General features: G+C 36.1%; 1 protein-coding gene across 1 annotated transcript in view; it reads left to right on the forward strand.

Moving 5' to 3' along the window:
- Window positions 1-21269, forward strand: part of VPS13B (vacuolar protein sorting 13 homolog B) — an 828197-nt gene that overhangs the window by 236097 nt on the left and 570831 nt on the right. Inside the window, 2 exon segments of the mRNA XM_043601463.1 lie at window positions 19775-19909; window positions 20895-21068. Coding sequence (XP_043457398.1) covers window positions 19775-19909; window positions 20895-21068 — 309 coding nt within the window.

A 21269-nucleotide genomic window follows, 5' to 3' on the forward strand; every position in this document is an offset into this window, starting at 1 on the left:
AGTCACATCTACACTCATCATGAGGCTCAAACTCATGACCCTGAGATCGAGTTACATGCTCTTCCCATTGAGCCAGACAGGCACCCCAGTGTAAGTTATTTTGGATTGAAACCTGGATATTTTGGATATTGGTTTCTGAGACTCTGGATTTTATTTAAACTTACATTTTATATGACTTCATCTGATAATTCTCCAGCAGTGGAAAGGGACATATGCCCTTATTACTGCTGTGTGGGCGTGGAGTCCAGGTATTCCACTTGGCTTCCATTGCTATCCAAGGGGGTAGGCGGTTCTTGTAACTTCTGGCCCAAGGTGGGAATTTTGGCTCTCATTTAGAACTCCACTGGTACCTTTCAGTCTTGAAATAGTTGGGTTGCCTCATTACTGTTATCTGTGAGGTCTCTGCTGACACCGTGGTGGTGGGGGTGGTGGTGGGGTTGGTGGTGGTGGTGGTATGGCTCATTATTGCTAGAGGTTGGTGAAAGTCCTCTGACTGTCCACTAGGCCTCCTTGACATCTGCCCAGCTGGAAGGTTAAGGGGGCCTCCTTATTGTCAGGCTGAATTGGAAGTCCAGGTTATCTGTTAAGCTTTTTGTATGCTACCCAGTGAGGGCTTGGGGGTTCCTTGTTTTAGAACATGTTGAAGGTCTAGGCTTCCCATTGACCTTTCCTGCTGTTGGTGGTTGCGGGATTAAAGTTTTTTTGCTGTGGTGTTTGGCTGGAGTAGAACATTTGTTGTCTAAAAATTTTCTGTCATTCTGGGGTCTCCCTTTCAATTCTTTGGCTAGGGAAAACTGGCTTTTGTTGGAAGGTTTTTTGTCTCTATTGGCATTTCTGTGTTGCTAGGTTCTTCACCCTCAAGTCTGGGATATATTAGGCAAAAACATAACCTGTACACCTCACCACTGTCTCTTTTTTTGGGTCTTGAGTTTCCCCTAACTAGTCTGCCATTTTCTTTGTGCCATTCAGTCTTTTTTTTTTTCCTTCTATACATAATACTGTTTTTTTTGTTCTAATTAACGTGAAAAAAGTCTACACTGTCTTCCTGGAAGTGCAACTTGTTTATTTCTATAACAAATTTAGAAGTATCTTAAATCTTAATTGTTACTTTTTTGTTAGAATAAGAGTGAATGTGGGGCACCTGGTGGCTCAGTTCGTTAAGCATCTGACTCTTGGTTTCGGGTCAGGTCATGACCTCAAGGTTTCGTGAGTTTGAGCCGTGCGTTGGGCTCTGTGCTGAAGGTGGAGCCTGCTTGGGATTCATATTCTTTCTCTCTTCTCTCTCTCTTCCCTCCCCCTCCCCTTCCTCTACTCATGCTGTCTCTGTTTCTCTCAAAATAAATAAAGGAACTTAAAAAAGAATAGTGAATGTGACCTTGAGTAGTCTGATGTTTGTTGATGCTTTTTTTGTTTTGTTTTGTTTTTGTTTCTGTTTTTGTTTTGTTTTTTGGCTTAACCATACCCAAGACACCTGACATGATATTTTACTCTGAATTTGGCTGTAGTAAAAAACATTTGTTCTCTAGGGATGTGGCTGGCACTGATTCATGAATAATTTTGAACTCAGTTTATATGTAGATTGCATTATTGTTTCTATTCTTCCTCTCCTTGCACGTATCTTTTAAACCTACTTTTAGAGTCCAGACATCTTCCATCATTTTATTTGTATATTTGGTTTATTTATTGGAAAGTCTTATTGATACATGTAAATGTATACATTGTACTCTGTTCTCTTTGATTTCCCTTACAGGTTTGGATGTGTATACCAAATTAGTAATTTTTGTTGTAGCCTCTTGATTTTATCTACAGTGATTACAGAGCATTATTTGTCTTTAGTCTGAAACTTTATTTAAGTTTCCAAACATAGTAAGTAAATTTTAGATAATATATGAATATGTTTTATAAAATTTGATTTTTCTGCATTTATGACAATTTCTATGTAATTTCTAATATCAATGCATCTGTGGTTATCACATAGTTGTAACTGTGCTGCATGTATGATTTTATGTTCTATTGTTTGATTTAACAAATACTTTTAATATACTTTTACATAAACATCAAATAACATAGGTTTTTTATAATAATGAGGTAATGACATTTCATAATATACCTAACAATTCTCTTCTGTTGCATCTAAGTATTTTTTGGTTTTTGCTGAATTAATTAATATTGCTATAAGCATTTCTCCTTTCTTTTTAGTTATTTCTTTGGGATAAATTCCTAGGCTTGAGTAATTTGGTAATGGGTTATAAACTTAAAAACATATAGTATTATTGCATACATTCATTTTTCATGAATACCTAAACAATTGGTAATGAAGGGTAATGATTATTTTACTAAAACCTCAACAACATTAAATATTGTAGACTGCAGGTACAAATGATGCTTCACTTTTGCTTAATTCACTTTTCTTTAGTTACAGCAAAATTGATCTTTTGTCATATATCTTATTATTTGTATTTCCTCCTACATGTATTTCCTTTCATATTCTTTATCATTCACTGATTCAAGGATTCATTTATTCATTCAAATATGTAAGTGCTTTCTTAAGTGATTCATTAAGCTTTTAGTGTATTTATCAAAGAACTTTTAAAAGTTTGTGTTAAGTGTTTGGCTTCTCCCTGTGAATATTTATGCAATCAAAATAGAAACATGTTAAACTGTCAAATAGGGCCATCTTGACTTTCATTTATAACAGTAAAATTTCCCACACGTTTTGTGTATAGACACACCTCAGAGAAATTGCAGGTTCAGTCCAGACCATCAAAACAAAGAGAGTAAAGTGAATTTTTTGGTTTCCCAGTGCATGTAAAAGTTATGTTTACAATATGTTGTAGTCTATTAAGTAGGCAATAGCATTATTTTTTTGTATATATGTGTGTGTATGTATATATATGTGTGTATATGTGTGTGTGTGTGTGTGTGTGTGTATATATATATACACACACACATACATACCTAAAGAGTACTTATAAAAGTACATACTTATATGTGTGTGTACTTATAAAAGTACACACTTATATGTGTGTGTATGTATATATATGTGTGTATATGTGTGTGTGTGTGTGTGTGTGTGTATATACATATATACACACACACATACATACCTAAAGAGTACTTATAAAAAATGGTGACCATTATCTGAGCTTTCAGTGAGTTAGTAATCTTTTTGCTGGTGAAGAGACTTGCCTCAATATTGGTGGCTGCTAACTGATCGGGGTAGTGGTTGTTGAAGGTTGGGTTGGCTATGGCAATTTCCTAAATAAGACAACAGTGAAGTTTGCCACATCTATTGATTCTTCCTTTCATGAACAATTTTTCTGTAGCACGTGATGCTCTTTGATAGCATTTTACCCATAGTAGAACTTCTTTCAAAATTGGAGTCACTATTTTCAAATTGTTGCCGCTTTATCAATGTTTATGTAATATTCTAATGCCTTTGTTGTCATTTCAACAATCTTTACATCTTCACCAGGACTATACTCCATCTTAAGAATCCACTTTTTTGCCTCATCCATAAGAAGCAACTCCTCATCCATTAAAGTTGTATCATGAGATTGCAACAATTCAGTCACATCTTTAGACTCCACTTCTAGTTCTTCTTGCTATTTCTACCATACCTGCCATTACTTCCTCCCTGAAGTCTTGAACTTCTCAACGTCATCCATGAGGGTTGGAATCAACTTCTTTCAAACTCTTGTTAAAGTTGATATTTTGACCCCTCCCATGAATGATGATGAGATGCTTAATGGTATCTAGAATAGAGAATCTTCCTTTTTTTGAAAAAATATTTTAAAATGTTTTTATTTATTAGAAGAGTGAATTTTTCTAGAGGGTTTTCTATTTATTTTACCCAGACCCATCAGGGGAATCATACTCTGTGGCAGCTGTAGCCTTATGAAAAGTATTTCTTAAATAATAAGACGTGAAAGTTGAAATGATTCATTGATCCATGGCTGCAGAACTGGTGTTGTGTTATCTGGTTTGAAAAAAACAATCTTGTTGTGCATCTCCATCAGAGCTCTTGGGTAACTTTCTACATTGTCATTGAGCAGCAGTGTTTTGAAAGAATTTATTTTCTTGAGTAGTAGGTCTCAACAGTGGGCTTAAAATATTCAGTAAACCATGTTGTAAACAGATATGCTGTCATCTAGGCTTTACTATTCATTTACTAGAGCACAGGCTAACTAGATTTATCATAATTCTTAAGGGCCTTAGAATTTTCAGAATGATAAGTGAACATTGACTTCAACTTAAAGTCACCAGTTGCATTAACCACTAACAAAACAGCCTGTCCTTTGAAGGGTTAAAGCCAGGCATTCACTTGTCTGTTACAGCTATCAAATCCCCACATGGCATCTTCTTCCAATAAAGGCTATTTTGTTTACATTGTTTAGGGTAGCTACCTTCATTAACTATTTAGCTGGATCTTCTGTATAACTTGATGCAGTTTCTACAGCAGCACTTCCTGCTTGACCTGGCACTTCTGTTATGGAGATTGCTTCTTTCCTTAAACCTCATGAAGCAACCTCTGCTAGCTTCAGACTTTTCTTCTGCAGCTTCCTCACTTCCCTTGCCTTCAAAGAATTGAAGAGAGTTCGTGCCTTGCTCTGGATTAGGCTTTCGCTTACGGGAACGCTGTGGCTGCTTTGGTCTTCTATGTAAACCATTAAAACTTCATATCAGCAGTAAGGTTGTATCATTTGTGTGTTCACTGGGGTAGCACTTTTTATTTCCTGCAAGAACATTTCCTTTGCATTCACAACTTGGCTAATTGTTTGGCACAAGAGGCTTAGCTTTTGGCCTATCTTTGGCTCTTGACATGCCTTCCTTGATAAGCTTAATTACTTCTAACTTTTGATTTAAAGTGAGAGACATGTGACTCACTTGAACACCTAGAGGACATTGTAGGTTATTAATTGGTCTAATTTCAAGATTGTTGTGTCTCAAGGATCAGGGAGGCCCAAGAAGAGAGGGGAGAGATGGGGAATGGCTGGTTGGTGGAATAGTTGGAATGCACACAACATGTATTAACTGTCTGATATGGGTATGGTTCTTGGTCCTCCACATTACAATGGTAACATCAAAGAACCCTGGTCAGAGATCACCATAACAAATATGATAATAATGAAAGCGTTTTAAATATTGTGAGAATTACCAAAATGTGACAGAGACACGAAGTGAGCAAAGGTTGTTGGAAAAGTGGCACTAATAGACTTGCTTGACACAGGGTTGCCATAAACATTAAATTTATAAAAAACACATTGTCTGTACAACACAATAAAGTGTAGTAGAAAAAAAAGTACACCTGTAGTTAAGTAGTGAGTGATCTTACCTATTATTGTTAATATCTTTATGAAAATGATACTTGGAGGTATGTGCCTTTTGAATGAACAGTGTCCACACCATCCATCTGTTGGCTATCCTTGTTGTGACATTGTATCCAGGCAGAGACGGCGTTCCAGAAGTGTGAAACTTTGGGTAGCTCTTTTTTTGGCATTTCCATTTTTGGCATTTTGTACAATATGAAGTAGGTACATACTTGTGTAGTTACTGGTTAATGACCAATAGTACTTTTCTCACTAGATTATGGATTTCACGAGAGAAGATTCTAAAATGGTCTCGTCTGCCCTTGTAACTCCAGACTGTGGTTGGTGTATAGTAGTCCATAGTGAAAACTTAATGAGTTAATAAGTAAATGAATGAATGAGATAGGTAAGTCAAAATTAGTGTGTGCATGAGAGGCCATAAGTAGGTGATCATGCTTAGGTGCAGAGAAAACTTGCATTCTTAAGCCAGGATGACCGCCTTTTACAGTGAGAGATGCTCTGGAGTTGGATGCAGTAGACCTTTGATTTTATCAAGGATTGGAGGTCAGTGATTGAAGTAGCAAGACTGGATCTTGGCTGCATGCAGTCACTCCTTACAGTAAAAGAATAGCTTGTCAGGGTCAAAGTTTCATAGTGGTGAGGTAATTAGCTTAGCAGTTTTACCTTGTGGTAGAATTGAGAGTGCCTTATGGCGGAATATGAATTAAACTAAGGAGAGAAGAATGATCTTATCCTTCACAGAGTGAGTGAATGCTGTATTTAATTTTATTCTGCTGTGCCCTTTCTCAAATCCTTTTACACACACACACACACACACACACACACACAATTAATTAAAAAAATAGTTTTGCTCTTTATTATGACCTCTTTTACTTTGCCAGCCGTTTAACATCCTCATGCATGTTTAAAAAAATCCTTGCCACAATTTCCCTCTTGTATTTATAATGAAGTGTTTTCAAGTGGACTCTGGGCTTCTTATGTGGTTTTGTCTATTGATTGATTGATCAATCAACCACCTGACCTACCTATCTATCTGAGAGAAAGAGCGCCTGAGCCAGGGAGAGGGGCAGAGAGAGAGGAAGGGAGAGAGAGAGAGAGAGAGAGAGAGAGAGAGAGAAAGAGAGAAAGAGAAAGAGAGGGATGGAGAGAGAATGAATTCCAAGCAGGCTCCATGCTTAGCTTGTCTCCCTCCCCACCCCCACGCTGGATCTCACAAGCCATGAGATCATGACCTGAGTGGAAATCAAGAGTTGGCCACTTAACTAACTGAGCCATCCAAGTGCCCCTTCTGCATGGTATTTTTGATGAATGAAAATGAATGAATGAAATGATCTCATTTCATTTTTGCTTTAATGGCTGCATAGTTGCTTTGGTTTTTTCTTAATTTAGTGACCAAGAGTGATAGCTTCTTCTCCTTCTTCCTCACTTTTACTGTCAGAATATGGAGTATATTATGATATGACTTTTGCATAGTAGTCTTGCTTTGGATATTTCTACCAGTGGTTATTACTGAGAATTTAATATCATATAGTTTCTTCCCATATGTGTCATAAAATTACCTCATCTTAGAAGCAGGCACTTTGTGTTTTCTAAGCATCTTATCCTGTTATTTTTCTAAAGTTCCTATATATGTATAATACTAAATGGTCATAAGTAGCAATTGGGCATTACTATTTCAATCAAGACTTTTATATATAGAAAAACCACTCTAATGCATCACTTTGTTACTTGTATCACAAAGAAATAATTAGCCTTCTTCACCAGGTATTTTAGTTCTAGAAGCTAGGGAAATATAAAAGGTTGCTGGATTTATCCTTGCAGTATCAGTTTGAAACCTATTCCTTCACATTTTTTTCATCTTTCCCTAATGTCATTAGCTGACTTTATCCTGTCTGTATTTTTTCTACTACATGTACAAAAATATGGTAACTGCTTCATTTAGTTAAAGTTTTCTTTACCTTTTGAAAAAAAATAGTGACCGCATATGAGAATATTGCTTTCTTCAGAGGACACTTTTCTATATCCCATCATGCAGTGTTTAATCTCCTTCCAGTGGAGGTAATCACTGGCTTTTAGAGCTTAAAAAAAAAAAATCTTAGAGTCAAATCCAGCCACTCACTTTTTTCTAATGAAGAAACTAAGCCACAGAGGTTTTAAATCAAATTACAGAGCTATTTGATGGCACAACTTACACTAGAATAAAGGTCTAGTAATTAGTGTATCTTTCAGTAAACTCCCTTATTATTCCCTAATGTATGTAAGCTGAAATTCTGCAGTCCAAGCTAGTGTTGTGTGTAATAGTTATGAAAATATGCTGGCTAATAATTATTGAATGCTTATATGCCTAATGCTGCGTTATCCACTGTCCATTTGTCATTTCAGTGCTTATGATTATTCTGTAACATTGCTTTATCCCCACTTTATAGATTTATACCCACTTTCCAGATAAGGAAACTGAAACAGTATAGTTAATTTCAGGGCTCCTAATGTGTTTAGTATTTCTATATACCCTCTGTTTAACCTAAAAGGTAATTGTTGCTTCCTCCTCTGTCATGAATGACATCTTATGGAAAAATGCCTTTTTAAGCTACATTTATTTACTTTGGAAACATGAAGTATATCATGACATGACTTCTGTGTTTGGCAGCATGACATACTAGTTAGCCTGAAAGGGGGTGGAGACAAGAAGGGAAGAATTGGGAAGTGACGTTGCATTTCCCTAAGCTTGTAACTTCTGAGTAGAAAGGTAGACTCTTTCAAAACTATCCCCTACTCTTGATTTAACAAAGAAATTTCTTTGTTTTGGCCTTGATGGGGAAGAGGCAGGGTGCTTTCCCTGAGAATTTGTAACCATAGTCCTGTCATCACTCAGATTTTAGTTCCTTGCATAGTCTAGGAACCAACCATCAAGACAGTAAGTTAACTTAAAATGTGCTCCTGGTTGGAGCATTTATATCTCTGGATATCTAGTAGTAAGCAGATATTTGCTCTGGCATACACCTTCAATTACGGCAATGTATTTGAAGAAGAAAGCCTTGTGAAATGTATACTAAGAATCCAGAAAATAATCCATCAAGAGCAAGATTTAGCAGAGATCTCTGATGACCAATTTAGATTCCTAGAATTTTCAGACAATGTAATTGTTAGAGACAGTATAAAATGGCAATATTTAAAATTATTACAGAAGCAAAAGATGAATTTGAAAATATGAAAGAAGCACAGATGTAGTCCATAAAAACTAAAGAATTTCAAAAAGAAAAATATAATCTTTGTAGTTAGAAGTCACTGAATGGAATAAATAGCAGATTAGAAACAGCCGAAGACACTATTAGTGAACTTGAAGGTGGATACAAAGAAATTATGCAGAGTGTAGCACTGAGAAGAGAGATGAAAATGTGAGATACAGGTAAATAAATCCAGACACTAGCATGAGGTGATTCTATATATATCTAATAAGATCCTCTGGAAGAGAGACTAGGAGAGAGGCGAATATTTAGAGTTTTTAACCCCCAAAATTGATATAAGATGTGAATCTTCAGTTTTAAGAATCAGAACTCCTGAACAGGAAAAATAAATCTTTAGGTGGATACACTGTCGTGAAATCCCACTGTGCTAAAAACAAACAAATATTTATTTTATTTAAAAAAAAATTTTTTTTTCAACGTTTATTTATTTATTTTTTTGGGACAGAGAGACAGAGCATGAATGGGGGAGGGGCAGAGAGAGAGGGAGACACAGAATCGGAAACAGGCTCCAGGCTCTGAGCCATCAGCCCAGAGCCTGACGCGGGGCTCGAACTCACTGACCGCGAGATCGTGACCTGGCTGAAGTCGGACGCTCAACCAGATCGTGACCTGGCTGAAGTCGGACGCTCAACCGACTGAGCCACCCAGGCGCCCCAAGACAAACAAATATTTAAAAGCAACCCAAGGGAGAAGAAATTAACGACATTATCTGCCAACATTAATGTTAATATTTTAGTTTTCTTTATTTGGTAATGAAGATGTCAAGGATAAAGTAAATTACTTGTTTTTGAACAACTATTCTATTTGAGGCACTGTGCTATCTGAAATTCTGTTCTACTAGGCCCATACAATTTAGTGACCCTCCTCTTTCCAATCAAAATGAGTTACTGAATCTTCTTGTCAGACTATATTCAGAAGTTGGAAGTTCTTCAGTACTTTGGTTCCACCCCTTTCAAATAACAAGGTTTTTTCTTCTAGTTTCTCATACACAGAAATGTCCATATTCCCACACCTGCAGTTATGACACAATAGGACAATCATCGTTAAGTATGTAAGCTTGAAGAGGAGGAGGAGCAAGTTAATTCTTAATAACGTGGATTAGTTTTCCAAGAATGCATGCATTTAGTATGACAACGATATGTAGGAGTGAGACTCTGATTCCTAGTTTTAAAGCTAGAAGCAAATTTAATTTTGTTAATCTTTATGTTAAGAATTAAGTCATAAACTTAGTGACGAAAGTTTATTGTTTTAAATTAAGGCGTCTCTTTCATCCTTTCAGTATGAAACTGAATCTTGTCAAATGTATATTGCCATTGTTGATGTTAAAAAAAAAAGAGAAGCTGATATGTAGATACATGTTGGTCAGTAAATGCTTGTTGATTTTATTTTTTGCTGGTATTTATAGCAATGTGGACAGGGAGGGATTGCTGAGATGCAAGTGAGGATGGAACAATGAAAAGTTGTTGCTGTGGAGGACTTCGTGACTTGTTCCTTGTTAATATTTAAAGTTCACTTCTGTCACCTGATTATCACTGGGCACTACACTTTTGAGATTACTTTTTATTTCTCGCTATTTAATTGGGTGTGGTTCAGTGGTTTTATTTTATATTCTGTTGAAAATATTAAATGACTTTTACACAGATAATTTGGCTTCACCCAGCTCTGGAATGTCACTTTATTTGTTTTTCCATGTAGAAGCAACAAAATCATCATCCTCAACAACAATAACAAAATAATCGTTATCTTTTAAAGTTTGCGTCTCCTATTTGCTTATAACTGGGAGCCATTTGCAGTCTTTATCACCTATTGAGTCTTAGATGTACCAAGAAAGCTGGTTAGTTCTATCTTACTTGTCCTTGCCTACCAGGCCACTCCTGTTCAGACTTCTGTCTTCTCATGTGATCAGTCTTTCATTTCAGTTTCTTCCTTTATTCTTCCCCTGAAAGGATAAATGCTTACCTTTTACTATAAAACAACTATTTGGAAGCTCTTTCCTACTTTATTTTATGTAATTTTTAAAGTTTATTTATTTTGAGAAGTGGGGAAGGGTAGAGAGAGAATCCCAAGCAGGCTCCACACTGTAAGCACAGAGCCCAATGTGGGACTCGAACTCAGGAGCCATGAGATCATGACCTGAGCTGAAATCAAGAGTTGGACGCTTAACCAACTGAGCCACCCAGGTGCCCCTGTGTAATGTTTTTTAATAGCTCTGCTAAAATGACTGTCCCTTCAATGCGTATTTTAAAAGAATTTATCTCTTCCCTCTTTCAGAAGACTTTATTGGTTTACTCTCCTGTTATTATTTTTGTGTATCTAGCATGTGTCATGGCTGCTTGAGTGTCCTGAGTGACATTTTGGTTTATTTTATTAAATTAGAGTTGTATATGGCTTCTAACAAAAATTACAGTCCTATGGGCCTCTTTCATCTTCATTGCTTTTTATAGAGGCAGTCATCTTCAATTTATTCTTAAGTATTTACCTCTAAATTTCTTTTTCTTTAAATTTATTTTAAACATTTATTTTTGAGAGAGAGAGAGAGAGAGAGAGAGAGCACAAACAGGGGGAGGACAGAGAGAGAGGGAGACACAGAATTGGAAGCAGGCTCCAGGCTCTGAGCTGTCAGCACAGAGCCTGACGTGGGGCTTGAACCCACAGAATGCAAGATCATGTCCTGAGCCGAAACTGGATGCTTAACCGACTGAGACACCCAGGCGCCCCTACCTCTAAATTTCTAAGTAAAATGCTTACATCACAGATTTCTTACCTTCCATGTGTAGATATAATCTACATTAATTCTAAACTTTTTTTTTTTTTTTTTTTTGAGAACGAGAGGTAGTGGGGAGAGAGGCAGCGGGAGAGAGGAAGAGAGAGAGTCTTAAGCAGGCTATACTCTTGTCATAGAGTCTGATGTGGGACTCCATCCCACAACCTTGGAATCATGACCTGAGCCCCAAATCAAGAGTTGGATGCTCAACCGAGCCACCCAAACCACCCAAGTGCCCCTACGTACATTCTACTACCACAAACTTAGTGTCTTAAAACAACATAAATTTATTTCCTTTACAGTTCTGTAGTTTAAAAGTCTGAAACGAGGGGCATGTGGGTGGCTCAGTCGGTTAAGGGTCCTACTTCAGCTCAGGTCATGATTTCATGGTTTGTGAGTTCAAGCCCTGTGTCAGGCTCTGTGGTGACAGCTCAGAGACTGGAGCCTGCTTCCCATTCTGTGTCTCCCTCTCTCTCTGCCCCTATCTCCCTCATGCACACTCACTCACTCTTTCTCTCTCTCTCTCAAAAATAAATAAACACTAAAAAAAAATTAAAAAGTATGAAATGAGGGGTGCCTGGATGGCTCAGTCGGTTAAGTGTTGGCTCTTGGTTTCGGCTCAGGTCATGATCGCATGGTTTGTGGGTTCGAGCCGGGTGACGGGCTCTGAGCTGGCAGTGTGGAGCTTGGAATTCTCTCTCTTCTCCTCTCCTACTCGCTTGCTGTCCCTCTCTCTCAAAAATAAACATTACAAAAAAATTTTTTTTAAAAAGTCTGAAATAAGTCTCATACTAAAATCAAGGTGTCAGCTTGGCTGTGTTCCTATTGCAAGCTTCTCATAATCTGCTTCCTTTTTCCACCTTTCGAAGGTCACCTGTATTCATTGGTCTGTGACCTTCATCCCTCATCTTCAGAGCCAGCAACATCACTGTAACAGTGCCTCTGGTATTATATGTCTTTCTCTGATTCTCCTCTTTTGCCCCTTCCTTTCATTTTTAAGGACTTTGGTGATTATATTGTGTCCACCAGGATAATGGATAATTTCACTATTTCAGATCAGCTGATTAGCAAGCTTAATTCCATCTGCAACCTTAATTCTCCTTTGCCATGTAAGGTAACATACAGTATTCACAAATCTTGGGTTTAGGATGTGGACATCTTTGGAGAGGGTAAGTAGGGGGTAGTGGGGTGTCATTATTGTGCCTACCAAAGAGGCTTTAGCTTTTAGGGCTGACACTCACTGACTGTCTCTCTCTTTAGGCTTTTTTTTTCCTCCTAAATAGTCCAATTATTAGATATTTTTTGCTTAAATTTAGATTCATTGTTAACATATTATGACTGTATATGGATGAATTGTAATGTATACTACCAGTAAATAATTTTTACATGTGCAACTTTTATTCTTGGAGTTAATAACTGCCCTATTAAAATTTGGTTAGTGTTCTATGTATTTATTATTCCCCAAAACTCTTACAGAAGCTTGTCTTCTCTCAGTAGTTCAAATACCTTAGTTTTAATTTTTTTTTGATGAATAAAAATGGAATTTTTTCTTTTTTTCTTTTTTTAGTACAACTTACTGTCAAATTGGCTAACGAACTGTGTGTAAAGTGTGCTCTTGGTTTTTGGGGTAAATTCCTGTGGTTCATCGCTTACATACAACACCCAGTGCTCATCCCAACAAGTACCTTCCTCAATGCCCATCACCCATTTTCCCCTCCCCCCCCCCAACCACCCTCAGTTTGTTCTCTGTATTTAAGAGTCTGTTATGGTTTGCCTCTCTCCAGAGACTCTCTGTTTGTAACTATTTTTTCTCCTTCCCTTTCCCCCTGGTCTTCTGTTAAGTTTCTCAAGATCCACGTATGAGTGAAAACACACGATATCTGTCTTTCTCTGACTTATTTCACTCAGCATAATACATTCCATTTCCATCCACGTTGTTGCAAATGGAATGATTTCATTCTTTCTCATTGCCAAGTAGTATTCCATTGTATCTATGAACCACATCTTCTTTATCCATTCATCAGTTGATGGTGTACTCATTCTTTTAGTGTACTTTTTTTTCTCATTTCAATTTCTATTTGTTTCTAATCTAGAGAGCTATCTTGAAGTTGCCTTTTATCATTGTCCTGGGAATTCTCTTTTCTCTTATGTTAGATCCCCTGTTTCTTTGCTCACATATGTGATTCTCTCCTGATTTACTCCCCGTTTTTGGTGGAGCACAATTTAATAGTTATCTTTCCAGCAGACGAAGTAAGCTGTTTTTCAGATCTGGTATGTCTGATGAATCTTTCTTCTGCTTTCATATGTGATTGATAGTTTGGCTGTCTGTAGACTTGTAGGTTGGGAATAATTTTTCTACAGAATTTTAAAAGCATTGCTTTATTGTCTCCTTGTTTTCTACTATTGCTCTTGAGAAGTTTGATGCCATTCTGATTGTATGTTGTATATTTGTATGTCATCTGTTTCTATTTTTATGCACTTGCTTTTTTACCTCAGAGCTTTTAGGAACTTCTCTACAGGTGGTGGGCTTCTCTGGGTATGCTTTTTCATTTGTTGTGATGGATTTATGGTATACCTTTGTAAGTTGACACTTTCGTTCTACCGGTTGGGGAAATCTAGAATTATTTTTTTGATTATTTTCTCCATTTTGTTCAGTAGTCTTTTTGCAACTTTTGATTTTTAGATATTTGCTTGTTTGTGATGATCCTTTCATTTTATTGTCATTTATGTCCCATTTTCAATCTCTTGGGATTTTTTGTTTTATTATACTGTAAATTTCTTCAACTCTCTTTTTTTCCAGTTTTTCTATTTAAGGAGAATTAACATCATATTTTTAATTTCTAAGGGCTATTTTTTTCTTTGAAAATTTTAATGAACATCTTATTTTTGTTGTATCTTCTGTATTCTCTCTGAGGATGGTAATTATTATTATTACTAATAAGAGTTTTGTTTTTGGCTTTGTTGGTTTACCCCAGCTTTCTATTTGTTTTTTAAAATCTCTACCTCTTATAGTGATTTCCACATATCTGATAATCCTTTATATTTAGAATAAATTACTAAATCTGTGTGTGAGGTTGGAGCTTGTTGATGCTGGTGTCATTGTAGGGGGATTGGATGCTACTTATTTTTTGTTGGGGAATAATCAGCTACGAGTATAATCTGCTTTTTTCTTGGACTGGCCAGTTTCCACTGAGAGAAATCCTTCCATTTCCTTCCTGAAGGTTATAAGTCTGTCACTGAGAGTTCTTAGAGAGTAAAGAAAAAAAAGATCTCATCATCCAGTATATATACTATATATAGATTTTTAGACAATTTCCTCTTTTTAACATGCACCCTTTTCTTTGGTTATATTCCATAGTCCAAAGTCCTTTTGGTTTAACCTCTCCATAGTGAACTGTTAGTCTTGCCAGGATGAGTGTGGGGTAGTTGCATGACTGTATTGTTTAGGGGAAAGGATCTGTGGCTATTAGATGGACTTTCAGCCGCTCATCTTTTAGCTTCATTTGCATTCCTGCCCTCTGAATTGCCTGGTTTCTTTAATTTTTAATTTTTCAGAGGTTACTACAGATGAAGTTGTTTCTTAGTAGAATAGAAAAAAGTGCCATGGGTAATGGAACAAAGTCACATCTTGTTGCTACTTGTTCATCAAATACTCATCTTTCAAAATTTTGATGATAGCTCTTGCCTCTTTGAATAAGCTCTTATTCAGTTACTGTTTTTTTCATTTTTATTTATTTGTGGGTTTAAGGCTCTAAAAAAATTTAACAGTTTTTTAGTGGTGGTTAATAGAGGCAATATAGTTAAACTTATGTGGAGTTTGACTCCTTAAACTTTTACTTAGATATACACACAGATATGTGGGTCATTTTCATTAGTTTATCTTTTAATAGTTACAAGAGTGATCATGAGCTGATTACTGAACTTTGGAGAGTTGGCACTGAGGGTTAAGGTCTCAGGGAGGATGGAAGAATTATGGCAGACAAGAAGTTGGTGGAAAAAGAATTGGTGTTAATGGTGTACCACAGGACTAAGAATATGTGTTACAAGTTGGTATTTTCCAGAAAAGTACTACAAGGAGAAGAAATAACAGTGCATTATATTATATTAACTTCTAATAAAAAATTCAGTATTATTTTTAGATTCTTTCATTGATAGTGTATACAGTGTAAAATTATATTTCACTTGCTGTGTCTTAGGGATTCCCTCTCCTCATCCTCTAGTGGACTATGACTGTAGCATTTGAGTAAATGAATGCGAGAGTGCTCTGTGAAGGGAATATTTCAAATGCTAGATACTGTCATTATCTTTGTGATTGTCCTCTTGACTCCTGTCAGCTCTTCTCTAAATTAAATTCTGTGTGAAGTTCAGGTAATTTCTGATTTAAATACCTTGAACAGTAACTACAAAACTTTGGCCTCCATATGTAGCAATAGTAAATAGTGGCTCGCCTTTAGCTATGTGATTACTCTGCTACTTAGTTAATGTTGCCTCTATCCAAAGCCATGCTTTTTTAGTTTCAGAGCTTTTGTTCTTTTAGTTTGTTCTTTTAGCTTTAGTTCTCCATGGGGAGAATTCCTTTTTACACTTTCAGGAAGCATCATTCATGTAGGACACAATGAATGTGCTCTGTGTCCCTTTCCACCTTCCTAGTACTTACGTTTGGGCATTTTACAAATTTTGGTTTTGAAGGTAGAGTGGAAAGAAACCAAGGTTATTTTTTAAGACTTTTCTGGGGCACCTAGATGGCTCAGTCCATTGTATGCACTCTTGATCTGAGCTCAGGTCTTTATCTTAGGGCTGTGAATTCAAGCCACACATTGGGTTCCCTGTGGGCAGGAGCCTACTCAAAAAAAAAAAAAAAAAAGACTTCTATTTTAGATGGGGGCCTGGCTGGCTCAGTCAGTTGAGCATACGACTCTTGATCAGGGTCATAAGTTCGAGCCCCATGTTGGGTGTAGAGATTACTTAAATAAATAAACTTAAAAAAAAAAAAACCCACACCTTTTTTTTTTTTAAAAGAGCAGTTTCAGGTTCATGGCAAAAGTGAGGGGAAGTTAGTTCCCATGTATGTCCTGACCCACACATGCACAACGGCCTCTCCCTATATCAGCACCTCCCACCAGAGTGGTACTTTTGTTACAATGGATATACCTATGTACTCGCATATCATAATCACCAAGTCCATGGTTTTCATTAACAAGATTATTTTTTTCTATTAGCTTTTCTTCATTGTTGAAGCCCATCAAGAGATGACTGTAATTTATTATTTTAAATCTGAACTTATAGCATTTAAAACAAATTATTTCATAAAAAAGATTTTCTTGAGAAATTATGCATAATGATGTTGTAGTTTTTTTTTTTAATTTTTTTTTTCAACGTTTTTATTTATTTTTGGGACAGAGAGAGACAGAGCATGAACGGGGGAGGGGCAGAGAGAGAGGGAGACACAGAATCGGAAACAGGCTCCAGGCTCCGAGCCATCAGCCCAGAGCCTGACGCGGGGCTCGAACTCACGGACCGCGAGATCGTGACCTGGCTGAAGTCGGACGCTTAACTGACTGCGCCACCTAGGCGCCCCAATGTTGTAGTTTTTAAAACAAGCTTTGAAAGATTTGAGAAATGTAATCATAAAAATGTAAACTAAGTTCGTGATAGTCTAAAACAAGATATATATATATATATATATATATATATATATATATATATATATATATATATAAAAGATTCTTACCGGAAGAGGTTCCAGGCAACTTCTTCCGATAAGAGTACTATATAAGTATGCATTAGATATTAACAGAGACCTACCATTTGTCAGGACACCTGGCTGGCTCAGCTAGAAGTGCATGTGACCCTTGATGTATGGTGGCGAGTTTGAGCCCCATGTTGGGAATAGAGATTCCTTAAATAAATTAATGAACATTAAAAACAACAACAACAAAAGACCTACCATTTGTGATTTTTTTAAAATATATGAAATTTATTGTCAAATTGGTTTCCATACAACACCCAGTGCTCATCCCAAAAGATGCCCTCTTCAATGCCCATCACGTACCCTCCCCTCCCTCCCACCCCCATCAACCCTCAGTTTGTTCCCAGTTGTTAAGAGTCTCTTATGCTTTGGCTCTCTCCCACTCTAACCTCTTTTTTTAATTTTTTTCCTTCCCCTCCCCCATGGGTTTCTGTACCATTTGTGATTTAAGATAAGTCCTAAATGTTGTAAACTGTACAAGAAACAGTGATATAAAATAATTTAAAAACAAAGCCATTTTGGCATATTCATATTCTTTTGCTTTTATATCTACCAGGAACTAATTCAATTCTTTTCATTCTGAACACCATCAGCAGCCCTTGAGAGAATCTTTCAGTAGCTCTTGTCTGCTGACCATTATCTAGGTTCTTTATATGTTTTGAAAAATTGGCATAGAATGAAAGTCTCACTGTGGGCACTTGAGGGCTAGAAGAGGATATCATTCCATTTTATATTCCTCTCATCTACCGTAATGATTAGACCTGGGTAAATTATCTACTAATAACTTCCCACAACTGCAATAGATGTTAAATATGTAGGGTAGCTCAGCCTCCTTTCTTACAAGGAGAAATGTGATTTAGGCCTTGTCACTCTCTGACTTGAAACTTGGCAAAACCCTTATTTCTCTGAGTCTTGGTTTTCCCATAGATAAAATGGAAGAGTAATAGTCACCTCAGGATTTTGTTTTGTTTTGTTTTGATGATAAATAAAATAATAAACTAGACTTAGTGTTTGACACTTAGTAAGTGTTCCGTGAATGTTAGGTGCTCTGATAACTAGTACTACTGTTACTATTGTTAATACTATGACGATGTTTATATAAATACTTTGGCATCATTTAATTTTCTGAGATACTTCCTTAGCTTTTAGAGTCATAGATTTTGAGAATCTGATAAAAATGTAATAACATTATAGAAGACTGTATAAATACACAACGTTTTAGAGTCCTGCTCTGGGGCTAATTGGTACCACTTGAAATGGAAACATCCGAGGTGGTGAATATTGGAAAATAGCAACCAATCAATACACATTTATATAACAACAACATAGAACTTAGTAAATTAATAGGTCCTTCTGAAGTGAGGGTTCGTATGTAAGAAGGTGTTTAAGATGATGTTTTGTAATTTGCAAATCATGTAGTGTGCTAGTTAAACTGCAGATTCTTGGGCTAAATCTCAGGAAGACACTTGGAAGATTATGGGGCTTCTTGAACATACTTAAGTTGAGATAAAAGTTTTCAGAATTATATTTAACATATCTATCACAGAAAATTTATGGTATTCTTAATTGTTCGTACATTGTTCTGCTTAAAAGAGTTTCAGAGATGAATGATAGTTTATAAGTGATCAAAATGTGGAATGTAGAAAAGAAGGGAAATTATGTTGGTAGATGTTCATGAATATAGGCAAAATGAATGTAAAGTCTTCTCTGATGGGATCAAATCGTATTAAACACCTTAGCTCTTTTACTAGTGGGGAACTTTGAGCAAAACTTAACTCCTGCAGTCCAATGTCTCTTAATCTGAAAATGAGGTTAATAAACATTTTTATTATAGGCCTGTTGTGAGGATTAAATAGGATAACATGCATGACACAGAGTAAGTCCTCAGTAAATGTTAGTCGATTAGGATTTGTCGTTATTATCATTTTAGTGATTTGCAATATTGTCAGTTCTTAAGGTTCCTCTGCCTTTTTAATTGTCACCTAGACGTTAGGCCAAAATGAGTTTTTCCCTTTTGAATTAAGTTTTCCCTACCATTTATATCATGGTAATTATTCTCTTCTGTGCTTCAATATCCTTTGTTAAGTAGCACATAGTAGAGATGTTAATATCTACTTTTTTGTTAATTGATACAGAATACCTTTGATTTTTCTTATATGCACATGGTATGTCAGTTTTGCTTTTAAGCTATTGTATTTAACCCAGGAGCTATTTCCAGCTGTCTTGTTTGTCTCTCCTTATTCTACCTGACCAAGATAGTTTGAGGATCCTGTTTACTCTGAATGTTTCCTGTTTAAATTAAATGTCTCTGTCCAGATGAAATTCAATTTATAAGTTAAATTTGTTTCACAAATAAGTCTCTTACTCTGTATTTTAAAACCAAATATGATATTTTAAAGTTCTTCTGTTTTTTAAGCAAATATTTGTTTAAAATATTTACTCGTATTTCTTGAGCTTGACTAATCAAAAGCTGCCTACATAGGTATAGTTACGAGAGTTCAGACTATTTATTTTAAAATTGCATCCTTTCACCTCCTAAATGCTAAACTATGAAACCTAACACAAATACTGTAAGAACATCTGAGGCAGATAATTAAAGTATAATTAAGTTTAAATGCCTTGGTGAAGGAGTATAAAAATTATTTAAATTCAATCGGCTAGTACATTTGCAGTTTTCTTTTATTAGGTGTGAAATCTAAGAATCCCCTGCCAACTCTTGAGGGCTCAATCCAGAATGTTGAATTGAAGTACTGCAGCACATCATTGGTCAAATGTGCCTCTGGGACCATGGGATCAATAAAAATTTGTGCCAAAGCCCCAGGTATGTGCAGCTGGACCGTGTAAAACTTTATTGCCTGTATAGGAGAATTGGCCTTGCATTTTACAAGGAGCGTTACTGAAACAAGAATTTGCTCATTGTTCCTATGAATCAGAGGTTTTAAATTTTTATTTTTACTTAAAATTTTTTTTTAATTGTGCCAGGATGATACTTTTTTATTTGTATAAATTAATTTTTATTTAAGGAAAAAACCCCTGCATAGTTAGGAGAATGGTTAGGAGGGAGAAAATTAAGTTTACTCTTACACTGTTGCCGGGGGGGGGGGGGGGGCGGATAGGAAGTATAGATATATATGACACTTAAAATTAAATTAAAATGTTAGTATAATAAACAGATAACACAACTGTTTTTCAGTTTAAGGTTGTAATGTTCTTCATCCTGCCAATACTTTATTTCATATTTTCCATAAACTACTTGTAATTTAAGTTTTTTAGTGCAACCTAAATTTCTAGGTAAGTTTAAAAAGAGGTACAGATTTTGCTGGATATTTGGAATACAGTATGTTCAAATTGTTTCCTTCTGTAGTCTTATCCAAAATGTTCTACATTCATTAGCTAAATATTAAGACTTTCTTGGTGTAGAATTAAAAGTGCTTTTAGTCCTACTTTTTAGAACATAAATGTATAGATAAAATGACCAAATATAACTGAAATGTTATATTATGATAGTATATTTTAAGATCAAGCATCCTCAAGCTACTCCTATTTATATTTTTTAAAGTTTATTTGAGAGAGAGAGAGAGAGAACATGAGAGTGTGCGCGTGAGCGTGAGAGGGGCAAAGGGAGCGGGAGAGAATCCCCAGCAGGTTCTGTGCTGTCAGAGCCCGATGTGGGGCTTGGACTCAGGAACCCTGAGATCATGACCTGAGCCAAAATCAAGAGTTGGATGCTTAATTGACTGAGCTACCCAGGTACCCCTACTCCTATATTTTTATATAAGAATTTTTTCATTAATGTTTCTACTCAGGTGACAGTGGAAAAGAGAAGTTGATTCCATTGCTTCAGGGTCCGTCTGACACTAAAGACCTTCATAGTAGCAAATGGCTCAATGAGAGTAGAAAGCCAGAATCTCTCTTAGCTCCAGATTTGATAGCCTTCACAGTCCAAGTTCCACAGTATATGGACTACTGCCATAATTCTGGTGAGTACAAATTTATCATTATTTACTTATTTTGCATTTCCTTTTCCAGTAAGGCTTTTAAAAAGGACTTTTCTTTTAACCAATTTGTGTTCATTGGGGTACTCTTTGCGATTGTGCTCTTTGAAACTTAAGTGTTTTTGTATCATTTTTGATAAATGATGTGTTTGTAAACAATAATGATTTTATTTTATATGAGAAATA

This window comes from Prionailurus bengalensis, chromosome F2 (genome assembly GCF_016509475.1).
Source record: "Prionailurus bengalensis isolate Pbe53 chromosome F2, Fcat_Pben_1.1_paternal_pri, whole genome shotgun sequence".
NCBI lineage: Eukaryota > Metazoa > Chordata > Mammalia > Carnivora > Felidae > Prionailurus > Prionailurus bengalensis.